The sequence below is a fragment of the Dermochelys coriacea genome, chromosome 14 (genome assembly GCF_009764565.3).
Source record: "Dermochelys coriacea isolate rDerCor1 chromosome 14, rDerCor1.pri.v4, whole genome shotgun sequence".
Classification (NCBI taxonomy): domain Eukaryota; kingdom Metazoa; phylum Chordata; order Testudines; family Dermochelyidae; genus Dermochelys; species Dermochelys coriacea.
The window spans coordinates 13,644,006-13,659,494 of record NC_050081.1 but is presented as its reverse complement, the minus strand read 5'-3'; the positions used below and the strand labels follow the sequence as shown (position 1 = coordinate 13,659,494).

The following is a 15,489-nucleotide window of genomic DNA, read 5'->3' as shown; positions in this document are numbered from 1 at the left end:
TCTTTATTTTCTTTAAGGCTTTGCAGTTCATCACTGGCAGAGTTGTGGAAGTCACTGGCTCCACAGATGGATGCTGGCCAACCCAATCAAATACAGGGAACATCTTCTGCCATCTCTCAGAGTTCTGCCTCTCCTTTGCTAGGCCGTGTATGCATGCCCCCATAGGACTATATTTGGGATAAATATTCCAGGCTGTAACTGCAACCTGACAGTTGGAATTTCTGTTTCAATACCGTGTAACCACTTTTTCAGAATAAAAGATCCAGCTAAACAAATCCTGACTCCTCTGCATGTGATTAAACAGGAATCTATGTAGGAAAGTCCACAAGAGAGGACCCAAGGTCCCTGTCCCATCACCCACTGAGACACCTGTCGGGTCATCTTCAATCTCTAACCTTTTAAGGCGAATAACAATATAGTATGGGCTCCCAAACTTTGTCCAGCTCGGGTTGCGTTGGAAGTGTTGCGAGTTCCCAAAGGCCAGGCTTCCATTGTATAAAATGGAGTGGATGGAAGCCGCTGTCGTCTTTGACACAGAAATGTGACTCATGGAGACTACTGCAATGCATCATCTTGATCTGATTGAGTGGATCAAGGTAGCAGAGTGCGTGCTGGGATCTGTAGTCTCCATGGATTATGTCTCTGGGTCTGAAATGAGGGCGGCCCCTGGTTGCATTGATGAGCTTTTTCCTCTGCTCCATCAGTAGGACCTGTAGACAGCTACATCATTGTACAGTAGCATCCTGATTATTCTAATGTCAGATAATCAGGGGCAACCCAGATGTAGCTGAGGAGAGGAGCAGTCTAACCAAATGGTGGCTCCCAAGCAAGCTGCCTGACCACAAGAGAAGTGCTACTTTAGGCATAAGCAACAAAGCCTATCACAGTCATCCCTGGGACCTTCAGCACCCAAAAATCTGACCTCTTACTCCTTCAGTTAAAGGAGCATCTCCTTCAGCTGTCTGTGGGTAGCAGGCTTTATTCTTGTTGGAGCCAGCCACTAGAGGGAGACAGGATTGAATGGGCTCAGCCTGGGTATTGCATGCAAGGGCTTCTGCACAGAAATCTGTGCTTCGTGTAGTTTGTTTCTTCACTTAGCTCCTCTCCCCCTCTCTTTGGCTGACCTTTTGGGCATCTTCTCTGTCTGTCTTCCTCTTCAGCTGACTGCCCAGCAGCCTTTGGGGGACATATCCCACTGCTGCTCCACTGTTTCACTTAACTGGGGTTTGGCTTACAGAGTTTTTACTGCCCATGGAAAAGCTCTCTGTGGCCAAACCTGTGTTCTATAGCTCTGCTGTCCACTCAGCCGGCCCCAAAGCTGTTTAGTCATTTCAGAGCCATGCTAGGACCCCAGTGGTAAACACTGCAAAGATCCTGCAGTGCAGCTCTCTGATAAACCCCACCAGAGAGAGATTGTTGTTTAGTGCCGTACTAAGGAACGGTTACGGTCAGACACCTCAAGAATGTGCTAGAGCCAAACAAAAGGCCAGACAGCTGCCAAGCTGTGACAAGGGACGCAAGTGAGATCTCGAAACGTTCTGGATGCAAGCTTGTATCTCGATCAGACACGTCGCTCTTTCTCTTGTGGCTGGAGATTGAGACTTTAAAAAGTCCTTCAAATGAAGCTGAAGCCAAACACAAGGTTGAGGCAGGTGAGTCTGGTGCTAGGTTGAGTGGTAAAGCTAAAGTGCATTGAATTGGTCCCTTTCTTTAACATCTTTATGTCCACAGGAGCCTTGAAATCACTGGAAATGTCCACTAGAGGGACACAAAGAAATTCCTTTTACTCCATACCAGGTTTGAAACTTCCTTATGTGGCTTTGTTGCTGCTGCTCCGGTTGGCCTGTCCTAGAACGTAACAGCTTTCAAAATCTCTCCCAATGCAGCTCAGATATTTAAAACTCTTCTAAAATGTGGCCATCTGGGGGGGTGGATTTGGTTGACTCCCACTCTCCTTCTAGGCAGTTGGTTTATGTTCGAACCAGTGCTGGTTTGGACTAGGAATGGAAAGTGCAATTCCTTACTTACTCCAGAGTCTTTCTGTAAAATGCTTGGAATGGAAACTGATTGTGCCCAGATACCATTTTGGTACTTGCATAACAAAATGATGGCAAATTTTCCTATGGTAGCTTTGGTGGGATATGGCTAGCATGGAAGATGCTACACAAAATAAAGTTGCATGGTATTAGATTGTGTGCTGATATGACGGACTACAAAATTAAAAGCAAATTACCTAAACTTTTATAAAAACGTGAAGTATAGGATTCCTGTAAAAAGCTAGGTAGGAATCTAGGCTACAGTTCAGCAAGTGCTCAAACCTGTGCCTTACCTTACATGTGGTAGTAATCCCATTGACTTCAGTGGGGACTATTCAGCTGCTTTAGATTTGGCACTTATGTACCATGCTGGCTCAGGGCCCTGGGGAAGAAGGTTTAAAGAAGGCATATTTAAAAAGAGATTTTTCAGAGCTCTAATGTCCAAGGAAAAAACCCAGGTTGCCAACTGTGACTTCAAAATAACTGAAGAACTCACCCTCCATAGAATCTATGCCAGGTTTCACATGAGACCCAATGCCCCTTAGAACAGAACCTCGGGAATTTTGGGGAATTCTGCAGGGACTCCCAGCCAGTGCTGATGTGTTCAGTAGCACTGAGAGGTTTTTCCTTGATGGCGATGCTCTCATGAGAAGTCCTTAGTCTAATTTGAATGGCCTCTCCCCAGCCAGAAGTTTGTGTCATGCAGAGGTAATTGTACCAGCTGGTCAGTTCAAGTGCAGATTGCAGTCAGGAAGGGAATGGCCATCTTTAAGGAGACCAGGCTTGGGGAGTCTGACAAAAAAAAGGCCTGCTTGTAATAAGTCTGGCCAATCTGCTGTTCCTTCCTCATTACGTTGGTGCTCTGCCTTCCTTCTATCCATGAGCAAACATGATGTGTCTAGTTCTAGTGGAACCTTCCCAGTTTGTGTCTTGAAAAGGCTGTTGATTTCCTTAACGGACCTCCCGTGCACCTGGTTCGAAAGGCTCAGCATGCTGGTGATTCTCCTCAACTGTGTGACGCTGGGCATGTTCCAACCCTGTGAAGACATGGCCTGTGATTCTCCGCGCTGCAGGATTCTCCAGGTATGGGCATGTATTCACCTTACTGATCTTACTTCACTGGAGGGGTGCGGCAGGTGACTCATAAAGCCCCCCTGATTGTTAGCTCTCACAAGTATCCACGGGACTCCAAAAGGAGACTCCCTGTTTCCACCTCCAAAACCAGACACAGAGAAAACTAGCATGATCACAACTACGTCAGTATTTGCTCCCACCCGCATGCCTTGGGGAGCTTGAGTTCTTGCCTTCACTGGGGGTTTCAGCCACTAATGCCCCAGCCATTGATTTTAACTGCACCAAGGCACACTCAGTGGTGACAGGCAGAGCCCCTATAAGCCAGTGCAATGTAGCCCAGCTTGAAACTAGTTGGGTTTTGTTTTTGAACAGTCAGGTTTGCGTGCAGACAGAGTCTTAAATTTTTCTGATCCTCTCCCACAAAAATTGGTTCCTTCCCAGTCGAGTAGGGTGGAGGCACGTTGCAGGGGAAAATGCACTGCTGCTCTGTGAGCTGTGTCTGATTGGTGATCTGAATTCTCAGTACTGTTAATCAGGGCCTGATCCAAACCACATTCAGATCAGTCAAGAAGCTCATTGACTCCAATGGCCTCTGGATCAGGCCTTTCATATCTTTCACCAGCACTAACATTAGCATGATTTTTAAAGTACCAATTGCGGGAAGTTGCTGGAGAACATGTATTGAATATGTCTGGGTTATTGTCCTCTACAGCTAAAATAGCATTCCTCCCTGGGTCGACAGTGCACTGGTTCTTCCATCACCGGTCAGGGGATTGGCCTCTGACATAACAATGTAACCTGTGTGTGTGCTGTGTTCTGTGTGCTGTGTTCTCTCAGCATCGGATACACTCTCTTCACTCGCCACTCTGCTGGGGGCAGCTGCTTTTTCTTCTGACCTCCTGCTGTTGCTTTGTTTTCTAGAGCTTTGATGACTTCATCTTTGCCTTCTTTGCTGTGGAGATGATAGTCAAGATGATTGCACTAGGGATTTTCGGGAAGAAGTGCTACCTGGGAGATACTTGGAATCGCCTGGATTTTTTCATTGTCATAGCTGGGTAAGTCAGGAGAACACCAGGGCATGGGAGGTTTGTGGTTCTAGGTGTAGCCCTTGATGGTGGTTGGCAGCTCTGTTTTGCTAGCACAGCTCTGAGGAAAAGGAAAGTGCCAGTCCCCACTGGGTAGCGAGAGGATCCTGCTAACTCTAACCATGTTCCCGCATGATTGTAGTTATCAACTTCTCTTCCCAGAGGAGCAAGCACTCTAGTCTGGCGGTAGAAGAGGAGACTGCTGGGAAATTTATTTTCTGCAGTGGATTGTACAAGATGCTACGTTTTCTGCCTGTATTTCCAAGTGCCTGCTATCCCCCTATGCTGCGTCCGCCTGCTCGGAAGGATAGCAGCCTTCCCTGGCAGCACTGAGTTTACAGACAACAGCAACAAAAAGAGTGAGCAGGGGGAATGTTACAAAAACGGTTTTCCTTTGTTCTCCGCCAGCCCGTGTGCTTTCCATACTGTAAGATCTCTTGCTCAGCAGCTCCAGGCAGTCTCAGCTGGCACTCGTCTGAACTATTTTTCTGGCTCCAGAAATATTGGTAGTTTGTGTCATGCAGATTGCCCAAATGGATGAGGTTTCAGCAGCTCGTTTCAAGTGAGGAGCTGGTTCCAAGTGAAATATTTCAGTGAAATGTGCGTGATTGCCCTTTGTTGTTGTTGTTGAGGGAAAGCGACCAAGTTTTGCCTTTCATGAGTGTTTGCCTTTCACAGGCACCTGGTTTAAATTAAAAGCTCTTCTAGCACCCGAGAATCTCCTGGCTGTGGCTGGAAATCCACAAGAAAAATTCCTGGCCCACAGCCAAAGAGTTGAGTTGCCTTGGCACATTAAGGGCTCAGAGGCCCTTGCTTCACCTCCCTACTCATGTGGAGAGCCCAAGGACCTCTGGGAATTGGGCTATTTTTTTCCTTGTGTATATAACTGGAATTTCCTGGAATGGATTGGTGGATCCTAGAAATAAACCCCAACTGCGTCATTTCCCAGGTTGGGCAGTCAGCAGCAAGCTTGTAGGCTACTGGGAGGTGGTTGCATGTTTGTTCAGTTAGCTTACAGCGTATGGTGCATCTCTGCATGCTCAGCCTGCTGACGGCACAAGCCTGCGTGTGTGAGGGCAGGATGTTGGCAACAGCAAGGGGACGCTCCATGGAAACGAGAAGGTGGCAAACCCAAAGCTGACAAAAGGAAATGGGGTTGGGTTTTTTTTGGTGTAATTAGACTGTGGAACTCACTGCCACATGATGCAGTGGAAGCCAAAAACTTTGTGGGATTTCAGCAGGGATTGGATATAGTTATGAGAACAAAGACTATCCAGTATTACAATACTTAATGCAAGCAAGCATTTTGGAAGAGACATTAACCCTCATGCATCAGGGTTTTAGCTAGTCTCTATCTACTAGAGATCAGGTGATTTCTTGCACTTTCCTCTGAAGCACCCAATGCTGGCCACTGTCTCTGGCCACAGAGACAGGATTCTAGACCAGACTGACCATGGTGCAGATCCACTCTGGCAATTTCTATGTTTAAAAAAAAAAAACAACTGAAGATGTGGCTGCATTATAACTCATTCCCCCACTTTAGTTGGGTTTACAGTCTAGGTAGGCCCTTATGAGTATGGATTCTCAACACAAAGCTGCCCTAAAACCATGTTAGCCACCAATGAAGGAGCTGTAGCCCTGCCCTGTTATAAAGGGGAGGGGGCTGCCGGCAGAAAGTTCCCTATAAGGTTTGCTTCCCTCTGGAACACACTTCCCCCTGACCCAGCATCTGAAATCGCCCAAATTTGTTGCCCATCCAGGCAGACAGCCAGGCCTCTGTCTGAGCAGCATTTGGCAGAGGGCCGAGGCAGCTGCAACAGGGGTTTCTGGCTGATGGGAAGGCACAGGAAGAGTTTGTCACCTGGCTAATGGTGGAATGAGTGTGCTAGGTGGGAGGTGCCCCAGGCAGCTTTATGCTTTGTAACCCTCCTGTTACTGTGTTTTCAACTGTATGTTGGGCCGCCCGGAGTTTTGGAGGCGGCCTACTTCAGGGGAGGGCGGGGAGTGTCTTGTAGACAGGAATTGAAAGAAATAGATGGCTGGCTATATGTTTGTCACAGAAGAGATGGTGGAAGGAGTTCAGCTGTAGAACTACAGTATGTACCCACGCCACCCTGGAGAGTTCAATGGCGTCATCGTAACCATGAGGAGAGCAAAGCTCAAGGGCTAGGGGAGGCCCTGGGGACCCTGAGGAAGGAGTACAGCGTGTAGCATAGTCTTACTCGCAGATTTCCTGGGCCGGTTTGTTTTGATTCATTTCAAGGCTTCCCCAGGAAAAGCATGGTCTTTGTCGAAATCATGAGCCAAATTGTGCCCTTGTTTACACCTCCTTAAAGGCCCTATGGGTGTAACGGGGGGCACAATCTGGCGCTTTATAGAAAAACCCCACTTCTCCCCTCCTGCCTGTTTCCTTTTTTGAAAGATACTGTTATTTAGGAAAATCATAGGAGGAAAGTGTGGTGGATGTTTGCCAACAAACTGTGCACACCTCTAGTCTGCGCTAAAGCATTCTTCTTCTTCGTGTTACCATGTCCTGTTTTTAGTGTAGGTCCTACAAGATTAGGGCTTGAAGTCAATGGCCGTTAACTTGAATGGACTTTGGCGCAGGCCCATTGGTGACTTTTGTTGCGTTTTTTTTTCTTTTTACTGGGGTTGTTTGTTTGGGGTGTTGTAGTTGAGGGAATAGGGGGTTAGGGATAGCGTGGTGTAATTGCAAATAAAACTGGAGATGCAGAATTTTGAAGACCCTCCCCACCAGACAATATTTGTAATGGTTAAATTCTGAAAATACACCTTCTGACAGTGTCTCCTTTAAGGGTCTGGCTGAATTGAACCAACAGAGCAGGGAATTCAGGAAGATGAGGCAGCCTTCGTGTGCCACTCTGAGATCCTTCTAATTTCTCCTAAGAGCAGAAGACTCTGTGACTGCCCAGGTTGGAATAGCCAGGTGGTACTGATGTGTCAAGGATGAAATGGCTGCCATTTAACTCTCTTCTTCCTAGTCTAAATCTGACCTCAGCCTTTATATTTTGAATAACATTCTGTTTTCCTACTTTTAGTGATAGAAGAATACTTTTCAAAAGGGAAATAGAGTGGCCAACCAAACCTTGCCTGGGAACCCAATGTAATGAGCACAGGTCTGTTAAGGTTCTGCCATTGCCCCAGGGTGGAATCTGTTCAGTAAAAATGTTTTGGGCACAGTGCAGTTGAGTGGATAATGTACCGGACTAGGAGTCAGGAGTCCTGGGTTCCATTCCCAGCTTGGCTACTACCCTGCTGGGTGACTATGGCTATGCAGAGGCACTACCCCTTTCTCTGTCTCTTTGGACTGTAAGCTCTTTGGGGCTTGGGACTGCCTCTTAGGTGTTTTTTTTAAAGGGTCACATTGTGTTAGGTACTTATCTCAGTGCGGACCATCAGGCATTAATATAATCCTAATAATCCTGAGATAGTTGTTCCAATTTTTTAAGCTGAGTACACAAATCACCTGCCCAACTTTTGCGTTTGGGCCCTCAGATTGCGTTGGGATACCCAAATACCCCTTTCCCTTGAGTGCAACCTAAGAAAACCCTATTTCTTTCTCCTTCTCCTAGGCACACAAATAGGTGCCCTATACACTCCCGCTTTGTTCAGTTCCCAGAACGTTATCTCCCTCTCTCTCTCACGCACACGCACACGCACACACACACACACACATATATATCTATATCTATATCTATATATATCTGTTCTAGAGAATCTGCAGGCTTGCAGTTTGACCAGGTGCCAGGCCTCCTGCCAGGTCAACTTTGCCTCTTGCTGAATGATTTCTCTTTTCTGTATGTTCAGGAACTGTTCCCATCTGGGCCTTGTCAAAAGCAATTGGGCTGACAAAGGATCGAACTAACTTTAAATACAAAGCAGAATATCTGCTTCCCAAGGAGATTGGACTTCTCCTCTGTTTATTACTCGTGGTCATTCCCCTCCACTTCTTTAGCAGTCATTCTACGGGAGCTTGTCCTATCACTCCTAAAAGTGTTTTCCTCTCCTCAATACAGTATCAGTCCCTAAAACCCTCCCTCACCTGTACTCTATAGAACGCCTTGGGGTGTGGACAATTGAAAGAAGTAGAGGGGTATGGTATTAGCATGTGGCAGATGACAAGGCAGGGGCTAGTACAACATTTTCTTTGATATGTAATTGGGCCCAGAGTTGGGTGAGGACTATATTTATATAAAATGCCTAAATTCAAAATGACCCCTCTAAATGAGTAGCTCAATTATACAGGGTCAGATTCCTGAACACAGCCAGGGATGGTTCTTTCCCACATGGGACAAATTAGGAAAATGAACACTCAGGCTGCAGCATTAACTGCAGAATATGGAAGACCTTCACCTTAAGCATGGTTATCTTGCATCTTTTGGCTTCCCTTGTGGCTGCTGACAGAGCAGCTGCTTTTGATGAACTCTGCACCTGAACCTCTGCCAAACACTGCCATGCATGGCATGTGGAGGACTTCAGGATAGCTATGTCCTTAAAGCACATCATGTGGTGCTCACAACCAGGAAGTCTTTATAAGAGCTGGCATTGGACCTGACGTGCAAAATTCCAGTCTAGGCCTGGTATGCTGGCGCTCAGTGGGCATGGGACTCTAACTCCCTTAGACCTCTTTCAAACCCAGCCATGGTCCCCTAGCTGGCTTCTGTAGCATGTTCATTAATCTCTAATGTGCCCTATCCACTAAAGCGGGCAAAGGCCCACACTATCCTAGTACAAATGGTGGACTTTGTTTCCTCCAGCATTTTGGTTGGCAGGGGGCTAGGTGACACATGGAACCCGTAAAATCCCCGTGAAGCGCAGTGCAGCTGATGAAGATTTGGTTTGTGGGAAGCATTCTTTCTGGGTTTGCTGATCTTCCTTCAGGAGGCGAGGAAAGGTGGGTAAAAGGCAGTGGCGATGGAGCAAGTTGTGAGAGAAATAGCTGAGCGTGAGAACTGGAGATGGGGAGAGCTGAGCTCAGGTACAGGTTTTTGTGCTGCTGTGATGATCCAAACCAAATTCTATAAATCATGTGATAAAGAATTTGACTGTGGATTTTGGTTGAAAGACTTTGACCCCCCCACTCCTGTTTGCCAATGACCGTGTGTGAGTAATTCTAGGCAAGTAACAACTTCCATCCCTTACAAATCTTTGGTGCAGAAATAGCTTCTGCACCAAGACCCACGTTCTTAGTGAGCTACAGGCAATTTAACTGTTTTTAGTCCAGTTTTCTCATCCTGTCCCTCACACACACTTTATTGTCCTTGTGCATGATTTTTTGGTGTTCATGGTTTTAAGTAAACTCTCTTCTCTCAAATCAGAATGTTTGTTGCAATCCCATGTCGCAAGAAATCCTCTCTGCCCCGCCACCAGCCCCCTCCTCTCAGTCCACTGTTTTCTGAATCCCTTGGGGGAAGCAGATCTAGTTTAACCTTGGGCTTTATGATCTGAAAGGAAAACAGGAGCTAACACCTGGATGAGACCCAGTAGACTCGTTCCTGACATGTTGGCTGCAACCGTTCTCAAACGTAGCCATGTGCCATCTCCCCGTTGCCTTCAATCAAAACCCTTGCACCCTTTCCCAAAGTGCCTGGCAAGAGCGAATGTAGTGATGAGGGCTGGTGCTGGATGGTAGCTTTGGAAGCTTAATTACAATGCTGGGAGCAACAGGCAGGCTTCTGTAACGCATAGGTTAGCTGAATTACAAGTTCCACTCCATGCCAATGCACAGAGGATATGACCTGTTATAGCTCCCAGTTACAGAGCCCCTTGGCTCTTCAGTTCAAACTGTAGCAGCTTGGGCTTTTAGCTCTGGAGGTCCCTGACTCAGTTGCCGAGATGGCAGCTGTCACACTTCCACCATCCTGCCCTCCAATGATGCTCAGTCCTCATCCATAGGTATCTATGTCAATGGTGGGAGGGCAATTCAGTCTCCAGGCTCTGCCTCTCTACTGAGATGGCCAGTGGAGAGGAGGACAGGATGCCAAAACAGTAACTGTTTGGGGCTTTCCCCTTGCCCTCCCCCCCCCTTTTCAGGGCACAAAGAGGGGGAAGGGAGGGGGAGAAAACAAAGAGGGAGAAAAAATGGGGGAAAACAAGAACCAAAGACATTTCATGTTTTGGGCTCTCTTGTCAAAATTGCAGAAAAATGACAGTTTTTGGTGAACATTTTCATTTTAAGAGGGAGAGAAGGGAGGGCCATTTATTTAAGAAATAGCTTTGAGTGACAGTCTGAGCAGATCCATTCATTACAAACTCCAGTGGCCCACCCAGGCCATGCCCAACGGGCTCTCTGGATCCAATTCTTCCTGACATAAGCCAGCCCAAGTTCACTGATTTACAGCGGAGTGTTGCCTGATTGTGACAGTTATGTCTGGACTAGTGTCTCTCACTTAAATGTCTACAACTTAACCACCACCTGCCATGTTAAGTGAGACATACAGTCACATCCATGGTGTTAACACACTTATTTTCACTGCTTCCAGACAGTTCGGAAGACTCAGCTCTCTCTCAAAATGTATAGCTTTTAGACTGAGGTAGCTAGCACTGCTCAAGGGAACCAGTTCAACCCTAAAGACTCCAGTACAAAGCACTAGCACAATGGGAGTTCGCTCGCCAACTAGCTGACTATCAGGTGTGCCACATTCTGCAGCCATCAGACATCCCTTACTCTTATGGGCGTGTTCTTGACATGCTTAAAATCAGATTCAGAAGATCTCAGATCAATGTCATTTTCTGCTCTGCCATCTTCTGCATTCTCTCCAAATACCCAGCCTGCCCACTGCATAGATAGCATCATGATGGGGGAATGGAAGCAGAGCAGTAAATCTTACTGCCTACTTTTAGTTCTTATCTCACCAGCAATGCATTTGAGCACTGCAGGAAATGTTGTGCCCCGTGTGGTTTGGGGCAGTAGGTGGAAGGTTTTGCTGGGGGAAACCAGCATATTGTACCCGAGGACATGTGGTGCATTTGTCAGCCAGCATCCATAGCTCAGAAAAGCCTCTACCTTGGGATAGGGCAGGCTCGGTTACAGGCTTCACACTCATCTGTGTGTTTCCTGTGCAGTCAAACATCTCTTGGAAACAAAGTCAAACTAGATGATCAGAAGAAGTCCAGGAAAGTGGCCCAAATGAGGCAGCTTTTACTGTTTGTTTCACAGGTTTTGCTCGATTCCAGTGTTGCCATTCCAAAGAAGTCTTTCTTATGCTGTTTACTCCGGAATTTGCTGCCACCTCGTAGGCATTCAGAATATCACTGAACCAAGCTGTCAGCCAGGGTACCTATGCAAGACCTAGCATATGGCTGATCTCGGTGCTGCTTGCTGGTTTCGCACCCATTGTCTCCGGGCTCCCTATGACATTGATCACTTCTGTGGCATGCCATTAAGTACTTGTCAGCTGTATTAAACTGTCCGGAGCAATCCCATGAGCTCATGAAGAATAAATGATTTATTTGTGACAATGTAATGCAATTAGCGCTAATTGTAGAGTGTAATGTCTGCAACACATCTCTGTAATTACAAGAAAGCTCACTGGCAATGAGATCTGATAATGGGGCACTGCTCAGCCTTTTGAAACATGGCTTCAGCTGTAGGTTACAGGGAGAAAAAGAAGTTTTGATGAATCACATAATTATGTTCCATTATTCAAAAAGGGAGGATTCTGGGAGATGGCCGCTCAAAGAGCACTCGAAGGTTAACGGGAGTTGCAGGGCAGACCTTGTTTGCCGTCTAAAGATGATTTGCTGTGACTTCTACCTCTAAGAGTGCATGATCCTCACGCATCGAGGTTAAATATTTACACCCAAAACCACGCGGAGTGGTTTGCAGTTCACTGATGTCGGAGAAGAGCTGGTGAATCATGGCTGCAGGAGGAAGATGCAATCTGACTTACTGGCTCTTTGTTGACTCTGGCTGACTTTGTGTCTTCTAAGCAGCAGCTTTCCTCCTATCCTCCTTTCTCCTTGGCCATCCCATACTCTACCCACCTCGCTCCATGATCCTTCTTGGATTCAGGGTCTCTTGCGGAGGAGATGGAGCTGTTCTCCGGACCGATCCCCGATTACAAATTAAACATGAGCATCACAAACTGGTAAGTCCCAGTGTGATTCTGAGGGCTGGTTCCTCAGCTGGGGTCAGTCACCATAGCACCATTGACATCAATGTTGTGCAGCAGCTGGGCTGGATGGGAGAGGGATGCTCAAGGAGGGAACGTGGCCATTAGAAGCTCCCTCCCCTTACTCCCAATGAAATTTCAGCAGCAGTTTGTGCCCTTCCAGCCGTTTCTCCCGCTTGCTTTCCATTATGAACTCCACTAACAGCTGGGCTGCTGCTGGGGTTCCTCCCTTTCTCCCCGTAATATGTTGAGTGAATTTTATGCTGAAGCCAAGTGCTGGATTAACAGTCCTGGAAACTGAAGCCTTCTGCAGTGGACAGGGCTCCAGCACTGCCATCTTTCCTGACCCACCCCACGAATAGGCCAAAAGGATCACATTGAGTGAGGGAGAGGATAGTTGAGTTAAGGCCTATTCAGCCCTTCGTCTCCCTGCTGCGACTTCCATCTGGGGCAGTGGCTTCTATGCTAGGAGCGCAATTCCAGTCCGAAGTGCACCATACCCATCGTGTGCATTCCTAGCGGCCTTCTGCCCGTAATGGTCTCAGGCACTTTGAACCTGCATTTGAGCTAATGTCCCAGAAGCAAAGGGCTCCTTCTCCTAGTCCCCTCCTGTTTCAAGGGACAGCCAATGGGATGATCCCAGAGGAAGGTGCTGCTCGCTCAGAATAATGATGGCAGATCCTGCTAGAAGAGGCTGAATCAATACCCCCAGATCAGACCCAGATTTTGAATCCCTGGAGGATTCTGAAGTTTGCAGCTTGAGCCAGTCTCTAAACTGAATTCCTTTAAGGGTTAAAGAGCACCAGAGATCATAGGATCCCAAAGCCGTCTCAACCCGCATGCTCTCTTTCCATGTCAGCTTTGTCATTGGTAATCTGAAAGCCTTTGAAACAGCAGCAGTTCAGGCTAAAGTCATTCTCCGCATAGAGAAACCTGCTGTTTAAAAGAAACCTCTGGGCGGTTTCCCTTGCGGCTGGGTTTGGATTCAGTCCCACCTGTGAACAGAATACAAAAAGCTATAGGGTTTGTTTTTTCCCCCTTGAAAAATCACCACTTTCTCTCAGCTCTTCAGCATTGGCTTAAGTGGCTGCTGCTTCGACAGCATCATCCATCAGGTGCCCCAGCTCAGATGCATGCTGCTATTGAATGTTGTGGATCTGGCAGACAGCTGAGGTCCTGAGATCTTTGCACCTCTGGTGCTATTATTTCCTATTCGGTTTAGCATGATTAAAACAAATGTCTGTTTCAATAAATAAATAACACCCAAGAGTGGAGTGCGCCTGGTGAAGCTTAAAGAGCCAAGTCTGAGTGATAGTAGCGCACAGCAAAGCCTTCAAGGAGTGAGAGCAAATGTCATTCTATTTTTTCCAAGCGATGACACTGTCTAAATAATCTTCCCGTCTTTTCCATCCCTCACTGGTTAAGATTACCCTCTCATTGCTACAGTTTGTAGAGAAAGGGAGCCAAGGCACCCAGCTTTGGATGCCTTTTATTGTTTGGTAAAAGTGGGTGTATCTCTTACGAACAGTGAAAATGCAGCTGTATAGCTTCATGGGCATAACTGAAAGGTCCCAGAGTCTTGTGATCGAAGCAGTGGGCTACGACTCAGGGCCCTAGCTTCAGTTCCCAGTTCTGCCACAGACTCCCTGTTTGACCTTGGGCAAATCATCCAGTCTCTGTGCCTGAGTTCTTGATCTGTAAAGTCCTTCCCTATTACCCCCTGTCTCCCAGAGGGATTGTGAGTGGTTGCAAGGTGCTCAGATATTATGGTGGTGGGGATTATGAGTATCTAGAAAGACAGAAGGCAGAGAAGGGGTCTAACCAAGTTCCCCTTATCGGAGACACCAGCAGAGTTTGGGGGAGTTCCTGTCTCTGTAATGCTCTATGAAGCCAACTGCTCTGTGAATCAAACCGAGGGGGCCTCTAGCTCAAGAGCTTCTCCTGACATTCTCTCCAGTAACCATGTCCCAAACCGCTTAAGGTTTTATACGTTAATTACTATTTCAAAACAGCACAGAAACTTAGTGCAGAGCACTGGTGTAATGTGCCATCTGTAGAACATGCAACTTGATAAGCTAGCAGCTGCATCACTCACCTTGCTAGCTTCAGTTTCTGTGTAGTCTTAATGTGCTATGTGGAATCGTGGATCTTCTTAATCAGCAGGCATTTAGTAAACGAAAATGCTACAACTAGAGGCACAAACTGGTGTCCACACAGCTCAAGCTCCAGCTCTTGTTGCCCTTCTTAACAAGAGGTCACATCCTGTCTGGAACTCTATACCGCCCACAGACCTCTAGTGGTTGAATGGCATACTGCAGGTAAACATATCATTACACATAAGGCCTCACGTACAGCATTTTGCTGTAAGTGTATCTCGAGGTGACAGGGACATGCGTAATGATGGCAAAACTTGCACACACACCCCCCGGAAAGGTCATGCTCTCCTTGTTGAGGACAAATGGTTTGACCAGCACTGCTACCTGAACCATACCGCAGCTGCATTCCATAAACTCAGCAGTGACAATAATTCTTCTATCAGAGGGCCCCAAAACTCACCACTGTCGCTCCAACCCCCCAACTTATTTGCTTCAACCCACAATTCCTGTCTTCAGAGACACTACCTTGGAGCTGCCATGGTGCAGACATAGTCCTTTCAGCTGCAGAATCTAGTGCCAGGGGCATCAGCAGCATCATTCTGTGACTTTGGTAGCTACTTTTATCAATAATTTGGGCATCTGGCCCTCCTCCGTATCCACTTCTTTTCATCTGTCTCCTGGAGCAATAATGTGTATACACAAGTTATTCTCCAGTCAGCACAAATCCAACTGCTCTGATGTGCGTTTACACACAATTTTAATATTTTAAAACTGTGTGTCTGACTTGTTTGGTCTCTTCCTGGTTCTATATTTGCTCTTTTGAAGTCATTTTCCTAAAATTGTTTCTTGCAAGCAGCAGAGATGGAGGGGTTAGGAAGAGTAGGGCAAGGAATGAAAACTTAAGAAAGCATAAGAAGAATGATGTCGCACATTTATTTGCATGTCTGCCAATTGTATAAAGACTTGCTGCGTGGGAATAGATGACTTGGCCTAACAAATAGCAATTCTAAATGATCTGGACAAACTGGAGAAATGGTCTGAAGTAAATAGGATGAAATTCAAT

The 15,489-nt window shown here is 46.8% G+C and overlaps 1 protein-coding gene across 3 annotated transcripts in view; it reads left to right on the top strand.

Annotated features, from left to right (window-relative positions):
• The first annotated feature begins 2,653 nt into the window (after positions 1 to 2,653).
• Positions 2,654 to 15,489, top strand: part of CACNA1G (calcium voltage-gated channel subunit alpha1 G) — a 152,439-nt gene continuing 139,603 nt past the window's right edge. For all 3 annotated transcript variants that reach the window (XM_043497274.1, XM_043497273.1, XM_043497276.1), the window contains exons 1-2: positions 2,654 to 3,119; positions 4,032 to 4,165. In XM_043497274.1, the coding sequence (XP_043353209.1) occupies positions 2,916 to 3,119; positions 4,032 to 4,165 (338 nt within the window). In that variant the 5' untranslated portion in view covers positions 2,654 to 2,915. The remainder of the gene's footprint in view (positions 3,120 to 4,031; positions 4,166 to 15,489) is intronic.